Source organism: Squalius cephalus (genome assembly GCF_949319135.1).
Source record: "Squalius cephalus genome assembly, chromosome: 24".
Lineage (NCBI taxonomy): Eukaryota > Metazoa > Chordata > Actinopteri > Cypriniformes > Leuciscidae > Squalius > Squalius cephalus.
The window spans coordinates 8,485,747-8,513,734 of NC_137145.1; the positions used below are offsets into that span (position 1 = coordinate 8,485,747).

Genomic DNA, 27,988 nt, shown 5'->3' on the forward strand with positions numbered 1-27,988 from the left:
CGACTCGTGATGGCGAAGGAATGAAGGGCGGATATTGTATCTCCATTCATGTGGCATTTGGGGTCAAAGTTCAAAGATGAAAGGTCCCCTAAGTTCAAAGGTCAACTTGGTGAGATAGCACAAAAATTGCTGATCCGGTGTGTATGCGAGATCCAGGAACTTGTAGCTGAATAATACTCATTAAAAAAAAAAATGTAAACATGCTACAACAGATCTTAAAAAACTGTTTTCATTGGCGGAAAATAAATATTCAACCTTAGTGGCTAATTTGAAATCTGAACAAATGGTTGAGATTCACACTTTTGGTCCTGTGAATTGGCTTTGGTGTATTTGTTTTATTCTGTCAAATAAGTCACAATATAAATGTTTATCCATTTTGCTTGTAAAATACAGTATATCAGAAACCATAAAGGCTCTCCTTTTTTCAGATTACTCCAGATTATTAAGGGTGAGAGGTGTGCTGACGCACGGTCTCCCTGTGCGCGCGCACGTACACACAAAGCGCCTCCTGTAGCTTTAAGCTGCGCTCACTCACTCAGTCAGACAGGGAGGGCAAGAGAGAGCAGGAGGAGGAGTGTGAACATTGCGGAGTTCTCGGGGATTCCGAGAATACACAGTTCAGACTCAGACCCGACAGTCGGTGCCGGAGCCCGATGAGTTTTTGGACTCTTACTTCCATTTGGCGCGGTTCACGGCGCACGGAAACGCTCGCTCACGCTCGGATAGCGGAATCAGGTACGTGTAACGTTAGAGGCGACTCGATGCCCGCCCACCAGCTGGAAACACTCCGCTGTATATGTCTGAGATGTTTGCTGTATGTTTATTGTGATCTTAGGAGGTGCTGAAAGAAAAACCGACGCGTACGGAATGCGAGACGCCGTTCACACGGGACGCGTTCTTACCTTTATAAACAGGACGTTGTGGTCTCGAGACACCGTTTTTAAAAGTTGAACAGTTTTTAACTTGACTCGGCGTCTTAAAGACGTAGCCAAAGACGCAAGAACGTGTGCTGTGTGAATCGCAATGGTCGCTTCTGTCATTTAGTTTCCATTTTGTTTCTCTGTTACTGTTAGTGCGATGTTACCGTTTCATTTATGTGCTGGTTATTATTATTCATAGAAATGCTGGGATAAGAATAGATTATTTCTAGTTTTCTTTTTCCCAAGCCAAATATATTTATGTAATATAATGTAAGACTATGTAATGCAATGTAAGAAGTCTTAAATTTGGTTTACTGTGGTGATAATGACTTTTACTGATGTCCCATATGTGTGTGTGTTATATATAATATAATATTATATTATATATATATATATATATATATATATATAAAATACACACACTAGGTTAATCTGTTCAGAACAATGTATCACCTGCTAAGTGAGCTTGTCAGAGCTTGTGTGTGTTCTTATGTAGACAACGGGCATAGATTTTGGACTTTGCGTTGTTTGTAGTTTTCATAAGGTTTCCTGTGGCTTCAGTCAATAAAAATGGGACTAAAGAGGTCAAGGGTTGAAGTTTGAAGGTCGTCAAAGATCATAGTTTGGGTTCAGTGTTGGTTCAGGTGTCTTTTTTGCTGAAAGAAAAGACCAAAGTTACAGAAAAGCTCACATTTGTCAGTTTCTGCAAAAAGCATAGATGTGCATGTGTTTTAAAGAGATCAGAACATAGTGGATTGAGAAACAACATTTTCTCATAGGATTAGTTCATTAAAATCTTTCACTCTCATCTCCATGAGAAAATGTGCATCTTTATGATAATATATGACACCCATGTCTCTTCATCAGACATTTGGAGACATCAGAAGAGATGGGAGAGAATCAGGGTGACGGTATTATGTGGCTTCTTAAAGATTGATGCTGACTTGCAATGATGTTATCGTTGCTAGAGAAATGAAAATGAACACATGGCGACCTAATTTATCAGAGGGGATGTCAATAAAATGAACTGAGAGCGGTTAAAACAGTGCTGGGTCATCGTCACCTTAAAATACTATCCTCCTAAACTTCAACCTCAACGTTCTGATGACTGTCCGCTACTTTATGGCTTAGGTCTTTCATATCATCATATGTTTTACGTTTAACAAAAGAGTGATTATCAGAATGTGGTGTTTTTCAGAGCACACACTTAGCAATATTAAAGCACATGGTTTTGCTCGTGCAAAACATAAACTTGCTGGCGTAACATGTCGTAAATCCATAGAAGCCACGGGCGCTTTACACTCATTAACAGGTCAGTTGACAGCTCAGGGACACAGTGGTTGCATGTTTGTTCCTTGTGTAATGAATCTTGTTGTATACAGGGTATATCAGTGATAGGTGGCCTGGAGATCAACAAGCATTTGTCCTGTTTATACGAGAGGTTTTGTACACCAAAAGAAAGGATGAAGATGGTTGCTTGGCTGTGTAGGTGTAATGCCTGTTACAGACTGTGCGATTTCAGCAAGCCTATAAGATCATTACAAATCACACTGTACGACATGGATCTAATAAACTTGGGTACGAGACTGTACGATAAGGACACCTATTGAATCGTAGGCTACGACGTGAATTAGTATAGAAGAATAGAGCATCATCAGTGTGCGCTAGTGGTAAACAAATAGAGCAAGATGAATCACACTTTGGCAGTTGTGGTTTTTATGTACGCTGAAAAAAAGAGGAGGAAGCGAAGGAAGAGAATATGGACACGGTCATGGCTAGGGAAAAGAGGCCTACTTGGCATGCTAATTTTGCAAATGGAGCTTGAGGAAAGTAGTTTTAAGTTTTGGCGCCGTATCACGTTGATCAATACGCCATTTCATGTTGCACTTTTATTGGCTAGTCAGTAAACGTAGGTCGTAGCAGCAAACACACTATTGAGAGGATCATGCTAAACTTCTGACACTGTCAGAAAATTATCGCAGGCTATCTTTGGTCGCAAGACCAACCTCTCACTGTACGACGTAGGACCACCGTTTAGGGGCCACGCCACGATTGGTCATCTTTTGTCTGGGACAGCCCAAAATCGAACAATGTTTGCTGAGCAGAGTTAAAAATACTGCGATCGTATGAAATACAGGGCACAGATTCTTCTCCCCTCAGCCTTGGGACAGAGGCAGGGCTTTCATTTATAGCGATGCATTGATTTTTGCTGATTGATTTACTGCAAACGATTTATAGTTTGCTGAATTTGCGGTGGAGGTTTGCTGGGAGATGTAACTCCGATAAATCGAGCATCACCACACATTAGAACAATAGCAGTGACCTTAACACACCTACCAATCGACCAATCAATGCAATTTTGAATACTATTCCAATTATACACTTCACCACCACCCCTTGCCTGTTCGTATGTAGATCGTATACATATTCATATATATTTTGGCCGATAAATTAAGTTAGCACTACACTCATTTTACTATTCTTAGGTCCACTAAAATGATCAAATGTGCTGATACTCCCTAGATCTGGCTATAACTAAATGTTAATTTTGCCTTGTTTCTAGTTAGTATTTAGCCATGAGTGTTCTGCAAAGAACGGTGGATGGAAAGCATGTTGGCCAGTTGTAAATGTGATTTGGCCTCCAAAACGGACAAATGCTGATCATGAGAAACATGATCTCAACAACTTGTATAACACACAAGTTAATTTAATATAATTACCCGGCTGACGTCTAGCTGCCAGCTGTATTACGGTATTGCCCACTATGTCCTGAGGCAAGATGGACCTGGAGGTCAAGGAATCCTGGCAATTGGGTTCAGGAAGATTTTACTGCTCCTGGGGGACATTACTAATCGTGTCTTATTTGAAGCAGGTTATATGCTGTGCTAAGTGAAACAGCAGTCCTTTCCAGTGATTCTGGAGTTTTGCCGCTTAGTCGTTTGTCTCTTTGAGCTGAGAGATGAATACATACAGATTTTGCAGTTCAAGGCCACAGCGTGCCAAGCTGTCCTTCACACCATATTAGTGGTCTGTTCGTTCAGAAACCTTCAAAGCTCTGAGAAGGACATAAACCCTGCAGTAATGCTGAAGAGATGAACACTCGCAGAATGATCTGCAATCAGCACATCAGTAAGGCATTCACAGAGAAGGTGACAGGAATGATCCCAGCTTCATTATTTCTCTCATCTAAAAGCTTTCAGATCGCACTGGCCCAAGCAATTAACTAAAGAGGAGTTTTCAGAATCTATGAATGAAAGATGGATGTGTGGGTTATTAAGACTGCTGCTTGAGGTTGAACCGTTTTGATAAGCATTATGTGTGTGTGTATGTATGTGTATATATATCGGTGTGTAACGCACTCATTCCTACTAGCCACTGAGGTGGGTTGAATTTATATAATGCATAAAGTTTTCACTTGTAGTCTTTTAAAGGCATCTGAAATAATAAACTAAGTGCAATGCAGTGTTGTCGATACTGATATATCTGAAAAGCTCTCAGTACTCATTTTCAGCAGAATAGATACACATTACCAGCTGTTCTTTCTCTCTCTCTCTCTCATCTCTCCGACAGTGAGTTGACACACAAACCCGCCTCCTCTCACTCACTCATTTAATTTGCTCCGGATGAATATTGTTGGTGTTACAGGGCTTGAATTTCTGCGTGGGATTCTGTGTATTGCACATAATTTTACTTACTCCATCAGATGTTGTGCTCTCAGCCACCTCTCAGTACTAAATTTGAGTTATTTTTCACTGCTGATTGCGCTTAAACGGTCAAATACTCACAAAATAATGTCAAAATGCCGGTCTTGGCGAGTATTCACCTAAACACAGTCAGTTATGTTTTAAGTGAACGTAAACAGTTGAGAAAGAAAACGCATGTGTAACAGTATAAGGGATCCGTGCGTAAGTCTTATAATTTGGCAGCAGGCATATTAGGCTGCTGTCACTTTGAGATATTTAAAATATCTATATGGCAGCCCCCCCCCCCCATGGTATTAAATTGTGGCCAGTGAAAATGCTGAGTGGCTAGTAACTTTGGAAAACCACTAGCCACAGTGGCTGGTGAGCCCTGTCGAGCCCTGTCAAGCCCTGATTATAATGTATTTTTTAAATTTGTATGCACTTTTTTTTTTTTTTTTTTTTGCTGTGGAAAAGTAAAAGTCCATATAATTAAAGTTAATTGGGTGCAGTGCAGTGTTGCTTTGGGCCCCATTGACTTTAATTGTATGGATAATTTTTTTGTGTGTTCTGTCGTGTGCAGAAGAAAGTATTTTCATTTTTGTGTGAACTATCTCAAAATCATGTGCTTGTGCTGACTCCCCTCGACAAAATCGCAAGTAGTCAAGGGTATAAGCGGCGACCACTTATGATGGTATCACGTGAGACGGATGTTACTACCAGGCGTAAACATGCTCTTTATCGCAGCTTTGAGCTAATAGCTTCCTGCTTCTGTGGATGTCATGGGGCCTTTGTCATAGGGCTGTTGCTATGACTCATTTCATGGAGAGATGTCAGGGGTCAAGCTCAGTGGAGCAGATTTTACGCTGCCGCGTGTTTTTGAGCACAGAGCTGCACGCTAAAACCCCGGAAAGTAATAAAGTCCTGTCACTTTTGTAGCAGCCCACCCGTCACTGGCCTCAGATTGCTGAATCACTTAATACTTACTTAAGGGGTTAAAATGAGCTGAGCTGTTGCCAGGCAACAAGGGACACCTCAGCAGCCGCTAGATGTGGGGTGTAGCTATCCGTCCCTCACGCACAGCCAGCGGTGAAAACGTTGAAAGATTCACACCGCATGCCCCTGCTCTCAAAGCACTCTAATGCTTCATGCAGCGAGGCATGCTGGGATATATTATTATGGACTGCTGTTTGTATGCACTCCTGCCACATGAAGTAGACGCGAGGGGAAAGTGTTGGATTTTTGTGTTGAACTAAGACCTTCTCCATGTGAGATGCAATTCCTGTGTGTTCACATCACACACTCCGCATCCCAATCAGCCGCGAGCCGTTGATTAGTCAAGTTTGTTTGTGCGCATCTCTTTCGGTAGTTTTGAGAGATGTCCTTGGACAGACGTCCTTTTGTCCTAGCGGAGCGCTCGGGGCTTATGGAGGCAGCGCCTGCTTTCCTGGCATTAACGCAGCGCTCCGACCTTGACCTGACTGATATGACCCGAAAGCTTTTAAGTAACTCTCTAAAACAGGATTCAGTCATGTGACACCATGTTGAAGGGCTTATGTGTCACACTCGCACTCCACTACAGGTTTGGGTGAGTTTTTCATTCATATTGTGAATTCACAGCTTCACCGCTGTGCATGATGAATATTGATTCGGTGATTGATTTTATAACACAAAACTGAATAATTATGGTGGAGTCTTTGCCTAGTTTCAATCTGGTTAGTGGAAAGAAATATTAGACATAATTCAGTTGTTTTTGCCACATGCTTCTGCTATGGTTGGGCAATAGAAATATTTAATTTTATATATGTTACAATATTTATCTACATATTCGTATCTAAAAAATGTTATAATAGATTAGTATTAAGTATTATAAAACAATGAAATTCCTTTTTTTTGGAGTAGGCCTACATTTATTTCAATAGCTTAAAGATTCTCAGAAATGAACTGAACTATATCAGCACACATCTACTGTAGCTGGTATGAGGTTCAGTACTCCCAGCGCACCGTGATCAGCAAAGTTTGCCTTTTTCACAAAGCGAATGTGGTGCGAGTTGGTATTTTTCCCCCAGTTATAACAAAATCAGTTCTGCTCCAGTGACCTTGAGCTGAAGCCAGATTGGAGTATTTCAGTGAGCTAATGCTGTACATTTGTGGCCATGTAGAAACTGGTTCACCTGTGGCCACTGACCTGTGCTAGATGTTTACATGTGCTGTCGCTCTGCTTGTGTAAGTATGTTTACATGTCTGATTCGGTCACAGAGGCCAGACAGATCTTTAGAGCAGATCTTTTCTTTAAGCCACCTGTCTCTCCATCGGGCTGCCCTCGCCGGTTATATTAAGGTAGGGCTTGCTCTAAATACACTTAAACGGGTTTAAAAAGGTCAATGATCAGTTTGATTCAGCGCCTTGTTGTTGCCCTTCAGATTTGTTTATGTGAATGTGTTAGATTCTCTTTAGGCTCATGTGTTTCTTAAACACTTTGTGATGGGTGTAAGCTTTCCAGAGTGATTCGTTTGGGTAAAATAGTGATAGACTGAGATATATGATGCAAGCCAATATTTAAAGATTTTTTTTTTTTTTGGCAAATGTAAGATGATCAGAAAAGGCAGACAATTGTTAAGCAATTTTGGTGACATGATTAAGTTTTTTGCCGAGATGTGTGCCGGGTGTTTGCGTTTGAAACTGACAAAATCATTTATGTCAGAGACAGACATATGAGAGCTTGAGTTGTTGTTGGCACTGAGTGCTTGATCGATATCTCTTCATATGCATGTGTTTGTGTTGTTTGAAAAGATGTTCTCACCTTACAGTAATCATACACTTTCACAACACTGTCAACACAACACAATAAAAATGTATATATATATATATATATATATATATTTATTCAGAGTGCACATACTCCTCACATCAGTGACGTCCAAGGGTCAAACCTAAGTTTTGGCCTTAGTTAAAAGACCTTGCTACCGAACTGGGGCTCACCTTGTAACTTTTGAGATGAGGCTGTCTTGTTTTCACTGATGAGGTCATTTTTATAAGGTTCTAAATGAGGACTTGTGTACACATGACGTGTGTGAATCAGGCGGCCACAGTTGGCTCGTGAGCTGTGTTTAATTAAGGCATGTGTTGTGTTCGTTCCTGCCGTCTGATAAGACCCTTGTACGTCACTGATGCGAGGAGCATGTGCACTCTGAATACTGAGGTTAATGAAGGTACTGTAGAATATCTCTCTCTCTCTCTCTCTCTCTCTCTCTCTCTCTCTCTCTCTCTCTCTCTCTCTCTCTCTCTCTCTCTCTCTCTCTCTCTCTCTCTCTCTCTCTCTCTCTCTCTCTCCCCCTCTCTCCCTCTCTCCCTCTCTCCCTCTCTCCCTCTCTCCCTCTCTCCCTCTCTCCCTCTCTCCCTCTCTCCCTCTCCTGTGTTTGTGTTTTCTCTTCTTCTTTTGCTGAGCTGCTGCCTGATCAAACTCTGCAGCAGTCTTCATACACTCTCTTTTAGAGGAAAAAAAAGAAAGAAAAGTGGGCCATGGTGACCTATTTTCCTCACAGTTCAGGGAGGCCGAGGGTTGCGGTGCTGCAGTCAGTCAGATGGGGTGCAGGGGCTGTTGCCAGACGCAGACACACAGAAGTGGGTCAACGGCAGGGACTGTGTCTTGTAAACGGCTTGTCGAACAGTAGAGAAAGCTGCAAATGAAGCACGTATTATGTGCCCAAAACTGTTCATGGAGGTCTGCGGTCTCTCAGGACCTTCACACCCATTACCTCCACTGGGACAAAAGCTGAGAAAATACAATATCGTCTAAGTTACAGTTTAGAAACAATGGCTATGCTCACACAACAGCTAAATACAGTTGTCACTCTTGTTCTGAGTGCTTATTCATAGAGGATAGGTCACACTTTACAATAAGGTTCATTAGTTAACATTAGTTAATGTAATAACTAACATGAATTAACCATGAGCAATTCATTTGTTTCTGTATTTGTTAATCTTTGTTAATGTTAGTTAATAAAAATATAGCTGTTCATGTTTGTTCACAGTGCATTAACTAATGTTAACAAAATTTCAATAAAGTATTAGTAAATGTTAAAATTAACAAAGATTAATAAATGCTGTATAAGTGCAGTTCATTATTATTTTATGCTAACTAATGTAGTTAACTAATGAACCTTATTGTAAAATATTACCAATGGATATGTGTATTTTTTTAATATATATATATATATATATATATATATATATATATATATATATATATATATATATATATATATATATATATATATATATATACTTTTTTATTTATTTTTTTATTTTTTTTTATTTTTTTTATTTTTTTTTTTACTTGATTATATTTATAAAAAAAAATTGGATCTGAGATATTGAACTGATTCTCTCATTGTTTCTTTAACATCTCAAAATGTTGAAACATGGCAATCGTAACAACCTCAATATCAGTCCCGAACAGAGTGATGATGCATTACCCCAGAAATGCTGAGAAAATGTCCTCTCCTTTCCTTCAATAGTTTTAAGTTTGAAACTGTGTATCAGTTTTACAATTTGAATGACGACTTCGTGATCACCATGATTTCCCAAAGCGTTTCCTTCAAGTCGCTGAATGTACGAGGTGAGCTCACAGCTCAATTCAAGTGTTTTTTTTTTGTTTTGTTCCATAGCTCAGGGTAATTAAGATGACATCAGTATCTCCACACTGGTGAAAGCCAGGAGTCATGGGAGAATCACTGCATCATCATTACGCTCCTGGACACACATCCCAGTGGGCGTGGCCTTTTATGACCGATTGTTGTTTTTGTCGAACGTAAAAGGTCAACGGATCCTTCAGCGTACTGAGAGAAAGCCACAGAGCAGGCGACTGGACTCTGGAACCCAAAAAGCGTCTCTTTTTGAATAATGACCCTTTATATTGCACTGTTCAATATTTGATTTAAGTGAGCTGTTCTGCATCTAACAGACACAGCGAGACTTTGACCTGACCGGGAGTTTCAGTATTTGAGATTTTGAGTTGTGTGTGTACACACACACAGACACACACACGCACACGCACACGCACACACACACACACACACACGCACACACACACGTATATCATGGCTCTTATCATGAGTACTGTGAGTTATGGAAAGCAGGTTGGCCTGCTCTGAAAGTGTAGGACGGCATGATTGTAAAACATGGCAATTGCAACGACCTCAATATCAGTCCCAATCAAGCGATGACACATTTCCCCAGAAATGCTCTGTAGTCCCACTTTCCTTTAACTTTGAGAAGTATTCAACAAAATCCTGATTTTAAGTTATTTGAGTTATATTTTGGATATCCTTTTTTATTACTTGGCAGTTTAAAGAGATAGTTCACCCAAAAAGGAAAATTTGTTTATCATTTACTCACCCCCTTGTTCTTCTGAACACAAAAGGATATATTTTGAAGAATGTTGGTAATCAAACAGTTGACTGTAGCTATTGACTTCCATAGTATTTTTTTGTCCTACTATGGAAGTCAGTGGCTACAGTCAACTATGTGGTTACAAACATTCATTGATCAGTATCAAGTATCTAGTGTCTAGTTGTTGAAGACTGTTCTTATTAGTGGCTCAATATATTGAATGAAAATGATTGAAGTTGAACCCAATTCAATTCGCATTGCATGCTTATTGTTTCCTGACAGCTGTAAGAATGAATAATACATAATATGGAAACTATCCAGTATTATTAAAGTATTAACGCAACGATATGAATATTTAGAGGTATATTTTAAGGTGTATTCTTATTGATAATTAAGACTAAAAGTTAAGATTACATTTACAAAGTGTTACAATTGTACTCGCAACAGAACCAAACATGCTTTTTATATGTAACATTTGATATATTTCATGATATTTATATGAATCACTATAATATAACCTTTAATAAGTTCAACTCTATAATAATTAAAAATGTAATAAATGCCGATAGCCGATATATTGGCCGATAAATCTATATCCTAATTTTTATGTAATTTTTGAGAGCCTGATTACAAGAACAAAATTCTCACCATTGTTTTTGAGAAAATGTTGTATTGTGTTATTCAAAATTTTTGCTTACATCGTCCATCCCTATAGTGTCTTGTTGTTGCTCCGTTTCTCATCATGTCTACAGCACTGCTGAACCATGGTATAATCACTGTAACATCTTTTATGACTTATTGCTTCCCTGCTCACTTCCCTAGTTTGAGCCTGATACTAATAGCCCCACGGACCCGATGCCTTGGCACGAATGACCTTTGGTCTAATTGAGTGTTGCATGAGGATCCTGGTGGGTGTTCCTGTGGTAATCTGATGAATTCCAGCGGAGGTGAGGAGAGCGGTGATGTCTTGGACTCCTGCGCGCTACCAGAGGAGTCCATGGCAGATGGTTTCCAGCAGGATCACATATGACATGCGATAACGTTACAGTCAGGAAAGGTCAGTCGGCACGGCACTGCAGAGACTCCCGCAAAGGACACGATCCACACGTTGCCGGGCGGGATTCATGCATGTGCGTTGTGTTCCTGTTAGTTGCGAGGCAGGGTTAGTGTTTAAACATGACATTTCTCCCCTCTTCCCCCACCTTGGTGTCAATGTACAGAGGACAGTCCAAATATTTGTTTAAAGTGATGAACCTTGTGCAACCAAGGGCACTGCATTTGCATGATGATAAAAGGCGCTTTATGCTCTCCTGTAACTCGTTCAGTGCGTCATTTTTTATTTTTATGCCATTTCTTCATTCAGAAAGGCACTAGGGATGCATATGGCACCAAAAACTATTTTTTTTATAGTTTCTTTGCACTTTTATTGAAATAATGAAGAGTAGAGGTGTGAAATGACACAAACCAGGATACTGGTATGGTTAGTGCTAGTTTGGTGCAGGTCTAGCTTGTGGACCAGCAAAGCCATGATGTTCACCCGCAAAACATGTATGTTGACCCTGTTTAGCTATAAGGAAAACCATCAGTTATTTTAGTATTATATACTTTTATAGTATATTATAGCTTTTATGTTTATATTTCCATTTTTCATTTCAATATAGGTCATTTTAATAATTGTCTTTGTATTTCTATGTAGCTTCTTTTCTTTTGGTTACCTCAGCTTTCAATTTAATTTATTTCAGTTAGTTGCCAAGGCAGCATGTCTAATTTTTATGCAAGTTTTCATCTAATATTTATATTCTATTCTTTATTTTTTATTAAAAAATAGCATAAATCAGTGGATCACAATGGAAGTGAAAGGTTGAATCCGTAAACATTAAAATACTGTTTCAATAGTATATCCACAAAACGTAAGCAATATAACACAAATTTAGTGTAAAAAAAATCACTTACTAACCTTTCCTGTGTAAAGATATAATCTATTTTATTGATTATGACAACGTAATGCCTAAAACCCTAAAACAACCAAACATGATGAGAATAATGTTTAATCTCAAATTATACACAAGTTCTAACAGAAGAATTAATGGTAGCATTTTATTTTACAGTCCTGTAATAACAATTACAATAACTGGGTAATAACTAGGTACTAACCCTGAATCTACCCCTAAAACTTACCTTAACCGTGTAGTTACCTTATATTACCAGTACTTTCTTGGGTAAGTACACTGTAAGTACACCTACTGTAAAATAAAGAGTACCCAAATGAATTGGTGCTCCTATAACATAATCACATTTCTGCTTTTTAATCCTCCAAAAATTGGGCCCCATTCATGTTTGTTTTAAGTGCGTCACTGTAAAACATGTGGTCGTAATGAACCCAGAATATTCCTTTAAGAAGCCTTTTGGAGATGCCACCATGCTAGTATACAAACCTTTCTTACAACTCTAGCAGATTAAAACCAAAACCAGCTATTCGCTGAGAGCTTTTTTCCTTTTTGCTGGATGGTGGATGTCGTCTCAGAGTTTGGGCTGTTGTGAACGTCAAGTAGTTCTGCCTCAAAAAAACGTGTATTCCAAGTCGGCCTGGCTAGTGTCTCAGATGCCGTGGAGAGTCATCTAATCCCCTGAAACGGAGACAAACAATCTGTGGAAGAAGGTTAAAAATACATCAGTGAGACATTTTGAAATTCCGCCTCTGTCTGAGTTCAGTGCTAAGGTTAAAGATCCAGCATTCAGATTAGACTCCCCCACTGGGGAGGAGATAACAGGCACGCAGATTGAAAAGAGAGAGAGAGACGTTTGGGTTGGGGGGGGGGGGGATTTGAGATGTCTATCTGTCAGTGTGAAGGTTTTTGTCTTGCAGATCCAGTTCAAGGACGCCTAGAGGCAAGGCAACCCTGACTGTGCCATCTATGCATCTCAAGGTCACATGCATTCACCCTGTGACTCTCAGCAACAACAGGAAGAGGAGGGCGGGGGAAATGGGGGCACTGTAAAATCCTTCATTTACCCCATGGTTAACCCCTCAATGCCTTCCTGTGACCACAGATATTGTGGCTGCGTTGAGGCGCCAGTCAAAGGCTGTCTTCGATTATCCTCAGACGCTTTGAAACAACTCAACAGTGCCACATATTCTGGTACAGCCAGGAAAGAGGGTGTGTGTGGTTTTAAAATCTGGATGAAATGGAGGGAGAGAGGTTTTAACGTAACTTAGCCATTCAAACGGTCATGCTAACCGCTTCCTCTCATGCTTTTAACTCATGCATCCGTTTTTATCTGTGGCGATTAACAGTTAAAGCTCTGTTAAGTCTGCAGTCTCACTGCCCTAGTGCCCTGCGGTCATACATGAGATTAGTGTAAAAATGCCCCTGTTTTATGTCACATGGCAGTTTGTTTGACTGGTTTTGTCTAAAATAATCTTACTAGTGTTGAGAGAGCATTTAAAGGATTAGTTCATGACGTACTTTCTTCTGGTGAACACAGATTTTTGTTGAATAACAAAGCCACTTTTTCAATATAATGGGAGTGAATGAAAACTGGAGTTGTCAAGCTCTAAAAAGCCCTCAAAAAAATGATCATAAAAGTGGTTAATTTGACTCGTGCATTGTATTTCAAGTGTTCTGAAACCATTACAATACCTTTGTGTAAGGACCAGACCGAAATTGATTTTCTTTCTTTCGCATGTTCATGCCAGTTCAAAACAGTAGTCAACATTTGAATCATTTCATCCAGTTCACAGACTGTGTTTCCCAAAAGCTCGAGATCATAGAACCATCGCCACCAGTGGTCTCTACGATCAACTTTGCTCACGATGATTTGAGAAACGCAGGTCCTGGTCTGAGTGATTCGTTCACAATTTGGATTCCTTAGTGATTCTAATAAAACTACTTGTACTGTTTTTCTTAGCACGCTAACCTCTTGAAGCTTAATATTAGAGTGAACCTGGTTGACCTGATGTTTGGCTTCAAAAAAGCAGCGGTCGTGTACTTGAGGAATCTGTGCTAAACTAATCTGTCCCTCAGGCGTCCGTTATCACCGTTTTGCGACTTTTCTATTAAACGGAGAAACCATGGAGACTAAATGATCAATAACCACTGTCATGATTCCGGATTCTGTCTGTCGTAAATCTTCTGCCGGCTGGCAACTAGCTCATTTCATTTTGCTCTTGCAGATTAGTTTCCGTCTTACTCAAAACAGAAGTGTTTTGAGATGATAAATTATACAATCACAACAAATTTGTCAACAATTTCCGCGCTCCCTGACACACTGCTGAGACCGAAACGATCGTCTAGTTTGCATTGCGGTGCATTGGCCTAAAAACACACACCCAAACAGACACTCACACACATAGTGCAGAAAGGTCTGAGGCAATGGCGGGGGAAGAGCATAAATCTTTAATATTAACGAGTCTTGCTGTGGCAGGAGACCCAGCAGCTTTGTCCCTCTCTCCTCTCGGCTCGCCTACGCTCCCTCGTCATTTAATTAACAGTAGGGAGATTATGGAGGCCCCAGGCCTGTGAAGATCTGATTTAAACATGGAAATGTTACATTACTGTCGCTCTTTTGGCAGAAAAAGGTTGGAGAGGAAGTGAAAAGATTATTTCTCTGGCTCTCCAGTCCTCCGCATTAGTGTATGGTATCGCAAACTACATCACAATATACTGTACAAGTCGTGATTTAATACATTACTGTGCTTTACATAATTGGATCACGATTGAAAGTGAAACTTCAGTCGCACGTTCTTTCCGGTGTGGATTCGGCCATTTTAGAAATGCGAGTTTCAGAGTTTTCACTTATGTCGACTATCTGCTGCTTTATTCAGGAAATTAAATGAATGCACAAAATAAGTAAATGGTAAATATTGACATGTTATAAGGATTAATTGAAAATCAAAAAATTAAACCCAGAAATAAACAAAACATTTTACAGTTTTATAAATTTAAAACAATTTTATGATACAATAAATAAACAAATAAATTGCATTTTTATGCTTTTTTTTTTTTTTTTTTTTTTTGCCGATACCGATAATTCTTTATATTTGAAAGCCGATATATTGGCCGATAAATCTATATCCTAATTTTTATATAGTTTTTGAGAGCCTGATTACAAGAACAAAATTCTCACCATTAAAAGCCATGTCCCAAACACACAATTATAATGTTCTCATTTTAATTTTATGTAGCCTATATAACAGACTGTTATATATAACAGACTGTTGTGCATGTTGCACTTGTACTGTATTTCCTTTTTTGAAGTGATTCCAATCATATTTAAAGCAGTTGAAAACCATCATGGCGAACAGTGCGAATCTGAAGTGTCTCAGCTGAAGGAAATAATCCTTTATTTTTTGGCTTTAATATATCAGCCAAATTTTCTTATAGGGCCGATGCCGATATGGTGGCCGATATATCGTGCATTCCTAGTTATATGATTGTATCAGCCCTATATTCACCATTTTGGGTATTTTTTAGAGTAGATTTTTTAGAGTTGCTCCTGGTGTCTGCTGTGGGATGAGCAGGGCATGCCAGTAATCAGGTTCCAGTGCCCGCAGGCTAGATACCTGGAAGCATCGAACGTCATGTGTTGCCCTGGCTCTTTCCTTTTCCTGGAACCGAAGCGGTTAATGTTTCGCTGTAATTGGCACCCGCAGCTGCTCTCCAGTCGGACAGGGATGAGTTTGGAGCCTCTGCCTTGCGTGACAGCTGCCTAATTGGGCAGTCTCCCCTTGTGGCAGGTGCCGCCTCCTCCAGCCGGGCTGCTGAAGAATGGCAGAGGATTACAGATGAGGACATGGTGACCCTCTCTACCTTGCATTGGTGTGTGTGTGTGTATGTGTGTGGGTGGGACTAGTTCAATACCGTTGGGTTATCAAGAGGAAGTGAGGGTGGGGTTCTGCCAGGTGGCGGATGACAGAGTGTCACATGACAGTGTCAGTGTGTCAAGGGCGCATACATCAGCAGTGCTACAGCAACCTGTTTTTTTTTCTTTTCTTCTGTTCGTTGTTTTTGAGGTTTTCACTCTAGTTTTTTAGCTCCTGGCTGTCTTCACACTTCAGTTCGGAGAGGATGTCAGCTTCCTGTGTGTTCCTATGTCGCTTCTCTTTCTATTCTCCAGCTGTGTATGAAACCAGGTGAGGTCGCGTCCTCTTGTTAGAGGCGATTGATGACACTGTGTAAAAAGCTAATTATTCCTGCTGATGTAAAATGTGCTATTGGCTTTACTGTATCGCTGCCCTGTTAAGGGGACTAACAGCACAGTGGCTAGCCTTGGCCTAACGGTTAAGACATGTGTTCTGTTCTCACACATTGAGCCTTGGGGCTCATGCGGCTATGAGAGTATAAAAAAAAATTAAATAAAAAAAATTATATATCTATATATATATTTTTCATTTATTTATTTATTTATATATTAAGTGAAAGATAAGTAAACTGTAATACGCATCATAAAAAAATATTATGAAAATATATTTTTTTAAATAGTCACCCGTTAAAAAGTTTGGAGATTAATTTCAGTAAACGGAAACGTTTACTGTCACTTTTGATCAACTAAATGCATCCTTGCTGAATATAAGTATTGCAGGATTGCATAATCATTGAATTCCAAAGGGCCTGTATTTTCTTTATACCAGCATGTTTTTAACACTTTTATTGTTTTGATTGTGAAGAGAATCGGGAAATGCTGGATTTAAATTTGCGTTGCCACACCTTCAATACATCTGCTCTTTTTTTATTTTTTTATTTTTTTTATTTGTACATTAGTGGAGAAAAGATCAGTAATAACACTGCTTATAGATGTCCAATGACCCTTATTAAAATCTGTCATTCAGTGCAGCCAGAAGCACATTGAATCTGGGAGCTGGGCATTCAAGATTCCGCTCAATCCCTAAATTGTGATAAATTGGTTTTCTCCTCTGACATCCCTTTCCACTTGAGTGTTTATATGGGTGACTGCTCATGTGTTTCTTTCTGAATGTTTACCTTGGATGCATCTGTACCTGTGTGTGGCGGCGCAGGTGCGTGTTTGGTTTATGGCTGTAAGTGTGTCCACGTGCGCGTTTGTGTTCAAACAGGGCCGTGCAGCTGGGGTTGTACTCCAGGTTTGACTTTCACCTGATTTTCCCCCATAGCTATTTCGAAGTGTCGAGTGGAACGGCCGTGTAATCTTTACACTGACGTGTACACACAGCCTTGAGAGTTTTCTCATTCCTCCCAGCCAGAGCAACCCAAGGAAAGAGTTGAAACGTGTGAGAGTGTGATTGGGATTATTTGTGTGTGTGTGTGTGTGTGTGTGCGGAGAGAGAGATTCATTAGTATTCTGCCGAGGAGTCCTGCCGGTAGAGCAAATTGATTACCACACTTCACCTGTCTGAGCCTCCTGAGATCTGCAGCGAAGACGGCCATTCTGTCTGCACTCCCGTCGACTTCGTAACGGAGGGCCACTCTCATTAGCCGTCATTAAACAAAGCTTAGAATTGCGATACTGTTGTCTTAAGTAGTTCTAGCAAGTGTGAAGATTGCTGCTACAGTCCTGAGGGGTTTCTTGACATGAGGATTTCAAGCGGTTGTTAAAGCTGTTTTGTTGGGAGGGGAATAGATTGTTTGTGTATTTGTGTGTGCTTTAAATTGACTCATCCGTTCAGGTGACCTTTTGGAGTAAGACTGCAGGAGTAAGGGAATTCAAATCTGTGCTAAACACTTGTGAAGTGTGGAGAGGAGTAAACCAGGGCTGTGCATCATTCAGAACGGAACGGAAAATGCTTTTTAAATTCCAAAGGAATTTCATCTTGAATGTGAATTTGAACTACAACTGAAATATAGTTGTAGATGTATGATATTGGAGAAACATTGTATTGCGATTATTATTTTTTTCTTTCTGCGATTATATATTGCGATTTTAAAAATTTCACCAGATGATTTGAATAGCTCTATTTGAAAAGAATGAATAATTCTAGAATAATTGGGGTGATTTTGTAGAGGAGTGAATCTGCATAGAAACGAATACAATTGAAACAAGCAGTGCTTTATGTTTTTCAGGTAAATCTATCAGTATTCAGGTACAGAAATGGAATAATCAAATGTAAAATAACAGTCTGCGCACAGAAAACAGCGCACGAGTCTTCTTGCTCATGATGCCTGACTCGATTTAATAACATATGCAAATGATTAACTTTGACTCTATGATGGTTAATGGTTAAATGTTGGAAATAATCCGCGAATCACATGCGTTCTGAACCGGGGTGCAGCTCAACTACGGATCAACTACGATGCCCATACTTGACATCGCACATCCTGCAGATGCGCATATCGCGAGATCGATGCTAAAACGATATATCATGCAGCCCTATTATATATAAAATACTTCTTTTTGAAGACAAACTTTGAACTTTTGGGGTAATAAAAAGTTTAACATGTCTTCAAATTTGACAGTTTTATAGGCTTTACATAAGGATATACTGATCCCTTAATTTCCCCTGAATGTCATTACCTGTTAAATTTCTTTGAATTGTAATTCAGGAAATTCCACTTCCTATCACTGCAATTCAAATTCAACTTCAACTTCTTGTGGGAGTGACCAATTCGATTCAAACTTAGAAGCGTAGAACGATCTTTGCCTGAGGCGTGGTGTAGTAGGAGCAGTGAGGAACGGGGTAAGATCTATTTGTAACTGCCTGTGTTGCTATTAAAGAGACAGCGGGTGAGTAGATATGGAGGAGTTGGCAAGTGGAGTCAAAGTGTTTCTGCGAGTAGCTGGAGCATGTGTGTGCGCACTCCAGCCCCGGTGATAAGAGCGCAGAGTGAATGAGATGCTGTAATCTAACTCGGGTGGCATTTCGTTGGCATGTTCCACCAGCTTTTGTGCCAGCTGAAATGATGCGCCAAGATGAGGAACTCGGGTGCTTTGTGTTTTCATTGGTTAAGTGCACTTAATCGATTAAGAAAATGAATAGAATCTCATAATTGAATTTAATTACTAGCCTTATGCTGAAGTTTATAAATATGAACATTTTGGAGTTACTTGTCATGCACAGAGCAGCAGAATTATATGAATTAGGGGTGTAACGATACATTGTTATATCGAGATATCACGATATAAACATGCGACGATATGTATCGTTGATGTAAACGATATGATTCGCGATATGCAGTTAGTTTTATCCAAGACTTATATATAAGGTATAATTCACCCAAAAATGTAAATTCTGTCATCTACTCACCTCATGTCATTTCAAAAGATTTTCATTCAACTTCCAAACACAAAGGAAGATATTCTATATTAAACCTGAGAGATGACCTTTTGTGATCTTTAAATAAAGAAAAGTAATTCAGCGTAAATTATAATGTATGCTCAATAATGTGCCATACAACATGCATTTTATTTTATTGTATGTTTTATTTTATTTTTTTATTACATTGTCCCCCCTTTTTTACAGTCTGTAGGCAGTGTGTGTTTACTAATTGGTCATGTCTCTTTTGAATAAATTCACTGTCAAGGGCTGTCTGTTTTTGGTTTGTCCTGATTGACTTGGTTTTAGATTTATAGCAGAGCTCCATGGCATCTCAGCAGCTGTTTACTTGCTCTCTGCTTTACTCCAAAAGAGCAAAAGTTCACTGATGTGGACGCTACAGTCGTGTTTGTTTAGGTAGCACGTCGCTCCCCTTATTTAATTTTCTTGAGCCATATTGGATTTACAAAATCTGTCCTGCGTATCTGAGCGAGCGCCTCTAGCCTGGCTGAACACCAGCTGCCTACGATAACATGATGGAAAGCGGTTCACACGGCTCCCTTTCCTTTAAAATTTCTTTAACCTTGGCTTACCTTTAACGCCGGGGAAGCGTCTGCCAGTCTGGTGTCAGATATTAGCGATATGCACAGCAAGGACCGGGTTGTCACTTTTTATTAACACTGAGCGCTTTGCATGGACTCCAGCTGTTGCGTGGACTGAGACTCAGGCGTACTTGACCTTGACTCACAGCACAGTTCCTGCGGCTCACCCTATTTTTAATCATGCATTTTAAATGGTGCAAATGGATTACGGTTCCTTATAATGGGGATCATTCATTAACCTTTTTTTGTTAGGGTACTTTGTGGGACGGTTTGGATTCCAATTAATTTCATACCCCACATGCGAGCGTCACCGGATTGGCTTTGGATATCAAATCCCTGACATTTGCGTCAAGAAGTTAGGCGTTCACAGTTAAGGCCATATTTTGTCCAGCTCCTCAGGGGAAATTGCCTCTCAGCCACTGATGATGGTTTGACCTTCCTGCTCGTGGTGTCTGGGTGAGCAAAGAGAGACGCCCTGCCATGATAAAGCTTCCTGTCTGCCGCTGTTCCCTTCACCACTGGCTAGTGAAATCACTTAAAATGCTGTTGGGTGTGAATGTTTGACATTGTCAGAGATAATGGATAATCACTTGCGGACCGCTGAAGGGAGAGAGATGGAGGGGAAAAAGAGAGAGAGAGGGAGAGAGAAAACATATTTTGTATTTCTTGTTCAGAAGGGTCATGTGCAGAAAAGACAAATGGAGTGTATGCTGTGAGATCGAATCTTAGACCTGTGTTTCCTGCCTCTTGTATGCCTGCTTCCTCTCATAATACACTCTCAGAATATTAGATTGTGGAAACACTTCAAAATGGGGAACACACATGCCTCAATAAACTCCTAATTTACTGCTTATTAATAGTTAATAAGGTCGTTTTTGTAGTGTTTAAGTTTAGGTATTGGGTAGGATTAATGTATGTAGAATAAGGTCATGCAGAATAAGGCATTAATATGTGCTTTATAAGTACTAATAAAGAGCCAATATCCTAGTAATATGCATAAGCAACTAGTTAATAGTGAGAATTGAACCCTAAAATAAAGTGTTACCAAGATTGTTACTTAAGTAAATAAGTACTTATTCATAGTTCTGCTGGTTAGGATTCATTCACCCAAAACCCCAAAAACTCACCCTCATGTCATTCCAAACCTGTATGACTTTCTTTTTTTCTTTTGCAAAACTTAAAAGATATTTTCCAAAATGCTTCTTTTTTTCCCCCCATACAATGAAAGTCAGTGTGGTCTCATCATGTTGTTTTGGACCCCACTGACTTTCATTGTGTGGGGGAAAAAAAGAAGCATTTTGGAAAATATCTTTTAAGTTTTGCAAAAATAAAGAAACTCATACAGGTTTGGAGCGACATGAGGGTGAGTAAATGATGACAGAATTGTCATTGTTGCTGAACTACCCCTTTAGTTTTCCTTTTGTTTTTATGGACAAGATCTAATCTAGCTTGATCCGATTGTAGACCAATATTGATTTGTCTTGAATGATGTGTTTACTTTATTGTTCTTATGGTCCAGTTTTTCAGCTTGTCTGTTTATCTTCTTTCTCCATCTGTCCCAAGTTTTAACTTTTATTCCTCCATTGGCAGGACATTAATCTTAATCTGGCCCATTAAGATTAGCGTGAGACATCAGATGGCCCAGTTTTAGCAGGTCGCCCTCTTTGTTGTTAAATTTAGGTCAGTGGCCCAGGCTGATAATGTAAGTGAGACTGAATTAGTTAATGAATTAGTTTTCCTCTCCGTTGTCCTCGCAGTCATAACTTGTTGCATCCAACCTTTGCAACTTAATGCAGTTTGCATCACATTTAAATGCGTGTGACCTTGTGCTGATTCTCACAGGATTTTCCTGTCACGTCATCTTGAGGATCTTAAGTTACTACAGCACATTCAGGATATTCCAGGCGTGAGCATGCTGTTGAATTGCTGTAACAGCATCCCCGGCTCAAGGTCGAGCTAAACTCCTCAGCAAACCACTGAAACACGTTACCCCGTTGCTGAAGGGGCAGGACATGGAGGGTAAGATGTTCTCTGGCAGCTGAGCACTGCTTTAGGGGAGCTGGAATCCTGTATTAATTAACCTTTGTGATGGTGGCCCTGACAGTGGGAAGTCAGGAGTGTTTATGGAAGCAGTTCTGACAGGGTTCAGGCCCGTCGAGCGAGCAGCCAGCGGTGCTGTCATGTTATCTGATGCCGTAGCTCTGTGGAGGAGTGGTCTGACAGGTGTGCCATGTGTGCCCCTCTACACCTGCTAGCTCTGCTGAGCCACTACTGGCCCGAGTATGAGGGGCTGCTGACAGACGTTTTTGAATGGGTATTATTCACTTCTTTGGTCCTGTTATGCCAGGTAAACTGTCATATCTGTGGAAGAGGACAATGTTTTCTACAGATTGTAGTCCTAAAACTTGTTTTCCTGGATTTAACAATAGGTTTTCTTTTTTCTTTTTTTTTGCAAGTTATGTTTTTGTTTTTTTTGTGCCTTTATTTGATAGGACAGTAGAGATTTTGACAGGAAAGCATGGGGTGGAGAGAGAGGGGAAGGGGATCGGCAAAGGACCTCGAGCTGGGAATCGAACTCCGGGTCGCCGGAAGCGCAGTTGCGCTATATGTCGGCGCTTTAACCATGGGCTATTGCCACCGACAAAAATAGTTTTTCATATCAGAAATAGTGTGTTTATCAAAAAGAGCAGATCTGTGTTAATGTTTTACTTGAAGAAGCACTGACATTACATTTCTGATGGATACCGATAAGCTCATAAATATTTTCATATAATGACTGATGATGACCGATAAATGACTAGCATTAAAATTCTATACTGTTTTTGTCAAAAGTGAATGTAGGCATCTCAACATTTTGTGAGTGACATTTATAGTGTTAATTTTTTTTAAGATGCTTGAGCACAGCAGGCAAGAAGTTGTCTTTCTTACTAACAAAGTTTAAGCAAATATCTTTCTTTTGGATGTAGTATGCTATGCACAAACACATGTTCACTTAGATTTAAGAAATCTTAAGATGTCCATTTACTCTCCTTAATCTGGGTGATACCGATAATTCTCTGAAATGCTCAGCCTCATGGGAAGTAATGGACATTTAAAGACTTTCTTTACGTAAGAACGAACATTGAGAGGTCCTAAAGAGGAATCTGGAAAAAAAAAAAAGCTGGGTGTCAGAGCAGTTTGATTGACATTTGCTGGAGTACTATAAAGAGTTTGTCAAAAAGAAGAAGAAGTTTTCTCTCTTTTTTTGCTTGAATTTAATTAGCTCTTTTGTGATTAATTGGTCTTGACAGAGACTTCAAAGGAAGTTACAGTGGTTGTTTTGATGATGCTGGGAAGTTGAAGCCTGTCACTCATGGTGTGTTCTCTCTTCTTGTGCTGTAGGTTCCTGTGTGGCCACATCTGAGATCCGAAGAGCAAACAGGGAACGCTGAGCCTTTGGTTTCTCCCAGAATAACTCCCAAATATAGAGTGTTTGCTTCATCAGGACAGAGAAACCTCCTCTCAACATAATTTTAAAGCAGTGTGGATTTACTCATGCACAGCAATGGCAGCTGGGATGTCGTGCTTGACATTACAAATGCCCTCTGGTCCTATATGTAAAACTTTTTGACTGAAAAGAAACTAAATCCAAAGCGCTGCTGGAGTTCTCTGCTCTCATCATTTATGGCACAGATCTAAGACATTTTCAGTAGTTGTAAAACACCACATCAGGGCATCCTGCTGTTGAACATGACTCATGGGGTGGAGTCTGGCCCTGAAACTCACCAGGATTCTGCTGCTTTAACATATCTGGAAGGTTTGCTAATGCATCCGGTCACCACTGGGCCTGCTGCCACTGCCACACAGAGATCAGAACCTGTTCACAACAACGTAGAGAATGCCAACAGGGTGACTAGGGTGTTTCAGCTCCCCAATCATGGCTCCCCCTTGCCAGACAAGGGTAGACCACCTAGTGCTGCCTCACAGCACCTTAAAAAAGCCAGACTGCTTCGCTCAGGAGCGTGGAATGAAGATGACAGCCAGAAACAATCAGGCACTGTAGTGGAAGTGAATGGACAGAGAAGGGAGCACTACAAAGGAAGCCTGGATGGCTCTGGGCAGGGAGAGAGCACCTTGCTGGCTTCTCTGCTGCAGTCCTTCAGCTCTCGGCTGCAGAGTGTCGCCTTGTCACAGCACATTTCTCAAAGCCACAAACCACTCGACAGGGAGAGCAGTGAAAGTGCTCCTGTTGATAAGGAAACCTACCAGAGTTACGGCACAGCGTCAGGCCGCCTAAAAAGCCTCATGAGGAAAAGCAAGCACCAGAAACAAACAGTGCCTTACTGTTGTCAGAGTAACCAGAATCGAGGCTCTGATTCTCCTCATTCCTCTCAAAGCTCTGCCCAGCACTCTAGCTCAGAATCATTGTCCTGCACAGAGCGTCTCAAGGCTGTTGCCAATATAGTACGGACCAGGACCAGTCCGGCCCCTTCACCCAAGCCCAGTGTCGCTTGCAGTCAGCTGGCCTTGTTGCTGTCCAGTGAGGCTCATCTACAGCAGTACTCCAGAGAACAGGCCTTAAAAGCACAATTAACCAGTCGATCAGCCAGCGAGAGGTTAGCTGCCATGGCTACTCAAACGCAGGATAAGAGGCCTCCCAGCATGGGGCAACCAACAACCACCTCAGACATGCTAAGCTCCTTAAATGTTCAAAATGGAACACTCCCCCCACCAGTGATAGATTCCAGCAAAACAAGCCCTTCCCTTTCCTCACCCACCATGAGACCCCCCAAAGAGAGACGGCCCTTCGACAGACACGGTCGACCTCCACAGAACTGCAGCAGCCTATTGCTCCTACTTCTCAATAATCATAACTCCCAGCAGCAGCTCACCAGAAACGGACACCTGGAGGACGACTGCAGCATCCTCCCGAGCCGGACCTCCTCCCTGCATTCTGACAGCGAGTACTCCAACCAGGATAACAGCCTGACCAAAGACAGCAGTGATGCTGAGAGTTTCTCCAGCTGTTCCCCCATCGACCTCTCCATGAAAAGCAGAGGGCCTAGCCAAAAATATGAGCCGCCCTCTTCATTAACCCCCTCTGTGGAGCGCACAGAGTCTCTCATAAACAAATGGAAGCCGGAACATTCTGTGCCAATGGTCCATGAGGCCACAGATCTGGATGCCAGCCCAGACATGAAATCCCATGATAAGGTCACTCTAATGCAGTTGTTGCTGGACCGCAGAAATAACGAGAAGGTAAACAAAAGTTCAGATAATCCTGGTTTGCGGCCTGACTCAATAATCGGCAGCTTGACTACAGGCCCACTTAAACGGATTGGCACACCTGAGGACAGCAGAACACTGAGTCCTCTGCACCGGCAAACAGCTACCTTCAGCTCGGTCTCCCCTTCATACTCCTTCCCCTCGCCTCATGCCCAGTCCAGTCCATTAGATCTGTGCAAGTCTAAAGCTCACTCAAGTGAAAAGTTGGTGGAGCCTCCGTTCAGTGCCAGCAAGCTACTACAGAATCTAGCCCAGAGTGGTATAAAGAACTTGTCACCTTCTCCCCCTCCTTTACACTCTCAAATGGTGATGAGCAGAAGGCAAAGCCCAGAACTTGAGCTTGACAAGCCTCAGGCCCTCTTGGATCGACTTGTCATTCCAAACAAACGGAATAAAGCCTCTGCACTAGATAGAGGTTCCCCTCCTGCTCTCCCATCTCACAAATGTAACCAATCACCCTCGGCGTCAACACAGATTGAAAATCTTCTAGAGAAGCGCACTGTACTGCAGCTTCTGCTGGGAACGGCTTCCCAGAAAGAAAGAACCAGTGGGCACAGATTCTTTGAAGTAACCTCAGGGAGGCTGGATAAACCTCAGACAGGCACTGACAACTGTGACAGCTCAAACAAGCCTTCTCTGGACTGTAAGATCAAAACAGAGCCAGTAGAGGAGAATCTTTCATCAGACAGCTCAAATGATGGGGTGTACCATCAGAGACGATCATCACAACACTCACCCATTGCTGAAGCACAGGACACTACGAAATCTGAGTTATGTCCTACAGAAACAGCTGCTAAATTTGGACTTCTCAGCCAGCTTTTGAAACAGCAGAATGCTACCTACCATTCAAACCCACACACTAGGCTCCTCAGGAACTCTGTAAAAGAGGAGCCAATGGATTTTCAGAGCCCCGTTCCTAAAAAAAGAAAACTGACAGACTGCCTAAGTAATGACCTTTGTCAATCGTCTGGAGATACTACTCATGATAATCTCATGTCTGGAACACCTGAAATTAATGGTAGAGGCCTAGTAATACCAAAAGAGGAAGAGGTAGTTGGCAGTCCCAAGAGCAAAAATTCTCTCTCCAGAGAAAGCCAAGGCTTCAATGTTCTCAAGCAACTCCTCCTGTCAGAGAACTGTCTGAAGGAGCTGTCCCAGCCCAGAGGGACCCCAAGTCCTTTCATCCCTCAGGCAAACTGTGCAGCCAATGGGAACTTATCCCAGTCTGGTTCCCCTTACGAGTTGTCAAACTTGCCGTGGTACCCATATACTCTCAGTGCGGGTCCCAAAACAGCACCCACACCTGTTGATACCACAGGGGGGTCGTTAGTTTGGGCTAAATCCTCTCCCAAAGCCAGTCCTAAACCAGTTAAAAAAGAACCTGAGGGGTCTCCTGGAGGAACTTTTAACAGGGAGGAGAGATCCAGTCCAGACTCACCCCCTTTAACCAGGTCTAACCCGATTCTTTACTACATGCTTCAGCGGGGAAACGGTCAGCTCAGACCTGAGATCCAGGATCAGGTGCAGCCGGCCCACTGTGTCATGAGTGCAAAAGGGGAGCCGTACAATGACTATGAGCACAGGATAAACTCTCCAGTCCACAGACAGACTCATAGCCAGAGAGAAGAGAGCCTAAACGGTTCTGTGGAAAAATGGTAGATGTGAACTACCAAAGACTGAGAGAATCTGAAGAACTGCATGTACGGTCATTTGTCTATAATGTTTTTTCATCTTAAAACAGAAACTGAATCAAGTTTAAAACATTTGGCTGTTTGCCACCGCTTGAAATTATTTCATTTAGTACATTTGTTTGATTTTTTTTTTTTTTTTTTTTTTTTTTTTTTTTAATTGATGTCAGAATGAGATGGTCACATGATTCTCCATTTGCATACACATCTTTGAATGTTTTTTGTATGTATGCTAAGCTAAATTCTTTGTCCAGCACAATGTAAAATGTCCACCACAAAAAGCTTTTTCTCCTTCCACAACTGAAATATTTATGAAGAACATCCAATTACGTGTATTATTGATGAATCCAGAAATGTTACTGCTAATTTCACATTATATTTATCTACAGCCAAATCAGGATCCTTTTCATTTTACTGTGACATATAAAATTGTACAGTCTAAGCACAATATTGGATTTGTGGCATTGAAATGTCCAGTTATAAAGTATATTTTCTTACAGCAGAACGGCAGTGTAATCTATCAGGTATCTTTCTTGTAAAGCTAGCTGAGGTCAAGAAGGGTTTCACATGTGATCGAAAGGTAACAACATTTACTGGAATGTTCCTCAATCGTAACTTAGTCAGATTTACCGTGCTTTATTTTTCATCTGGAATGAAACTATAGCTGTTATGTGGTGATAATGGCATGACGTTTAAAAAAAAAAAAAAAACCTGAGTGTCATATTTTTAGCCAATGAAATGTACCTTTTTACAATTTTGTATAATTTGTTGTTTTGTATCTTATCTAAATATCCTACATGTAGCATTCACACATTTACGGTGTTGACAGGAAGTTGAATATTGAAAGAGATTATACAGTATGTCCACCAAAGCCATGAAGGTTAATTATGAATTATGATATTTATGGACTATAAATGTTTCAGGATACTGTGTGAATCAGACACTCTACTGTGAGAAGCGATTGGAATTCAGTCTGATTCTTTTGTGTTTTATGTTCACTTTATTTGAAATATATATTTTTTTTTTTCCAGCTAGGCCCATCACTCGAGTCTTAAACATTAAACTACAAAAAACAAACAAAAAAAAAACAGATTTTATTCCACATTCTCTGTACGATTCAAATGTTTTGACAATGATTAGATACATTTATGTAAATATTGCTTTCAAGATTACTATTTTGTATTGTTCAAGACATAAAAAAAAAAGTTTTTAA

General features: G+C 40.6%; 1 protein-coding gene across 1 annotated transcript; it reads left to right on the forward strand.

Moving 5' to 3' along the window:
• Positions 1-541: 541 nt before the first annotated feature.
• On the forward strand, positions 542-27,988 carry nrip1b (nuclear receptor interacting protein 1b). The gene is made up of 2 exons (XM_079862023.1): positions 542-735; positions 23,204-27,988. The coding sequence occupies exon 2, from the start codon at positions 23,552-23,554 to the stop codon at positions 26,744-26,746; it is 3,195 nt and encodes a 1,064-aa protein (XP_079718149.1). The 5' UTR covers positions 542-735; positions 23,204-23,551; the 3' UTR covers positions 26,747-27,988.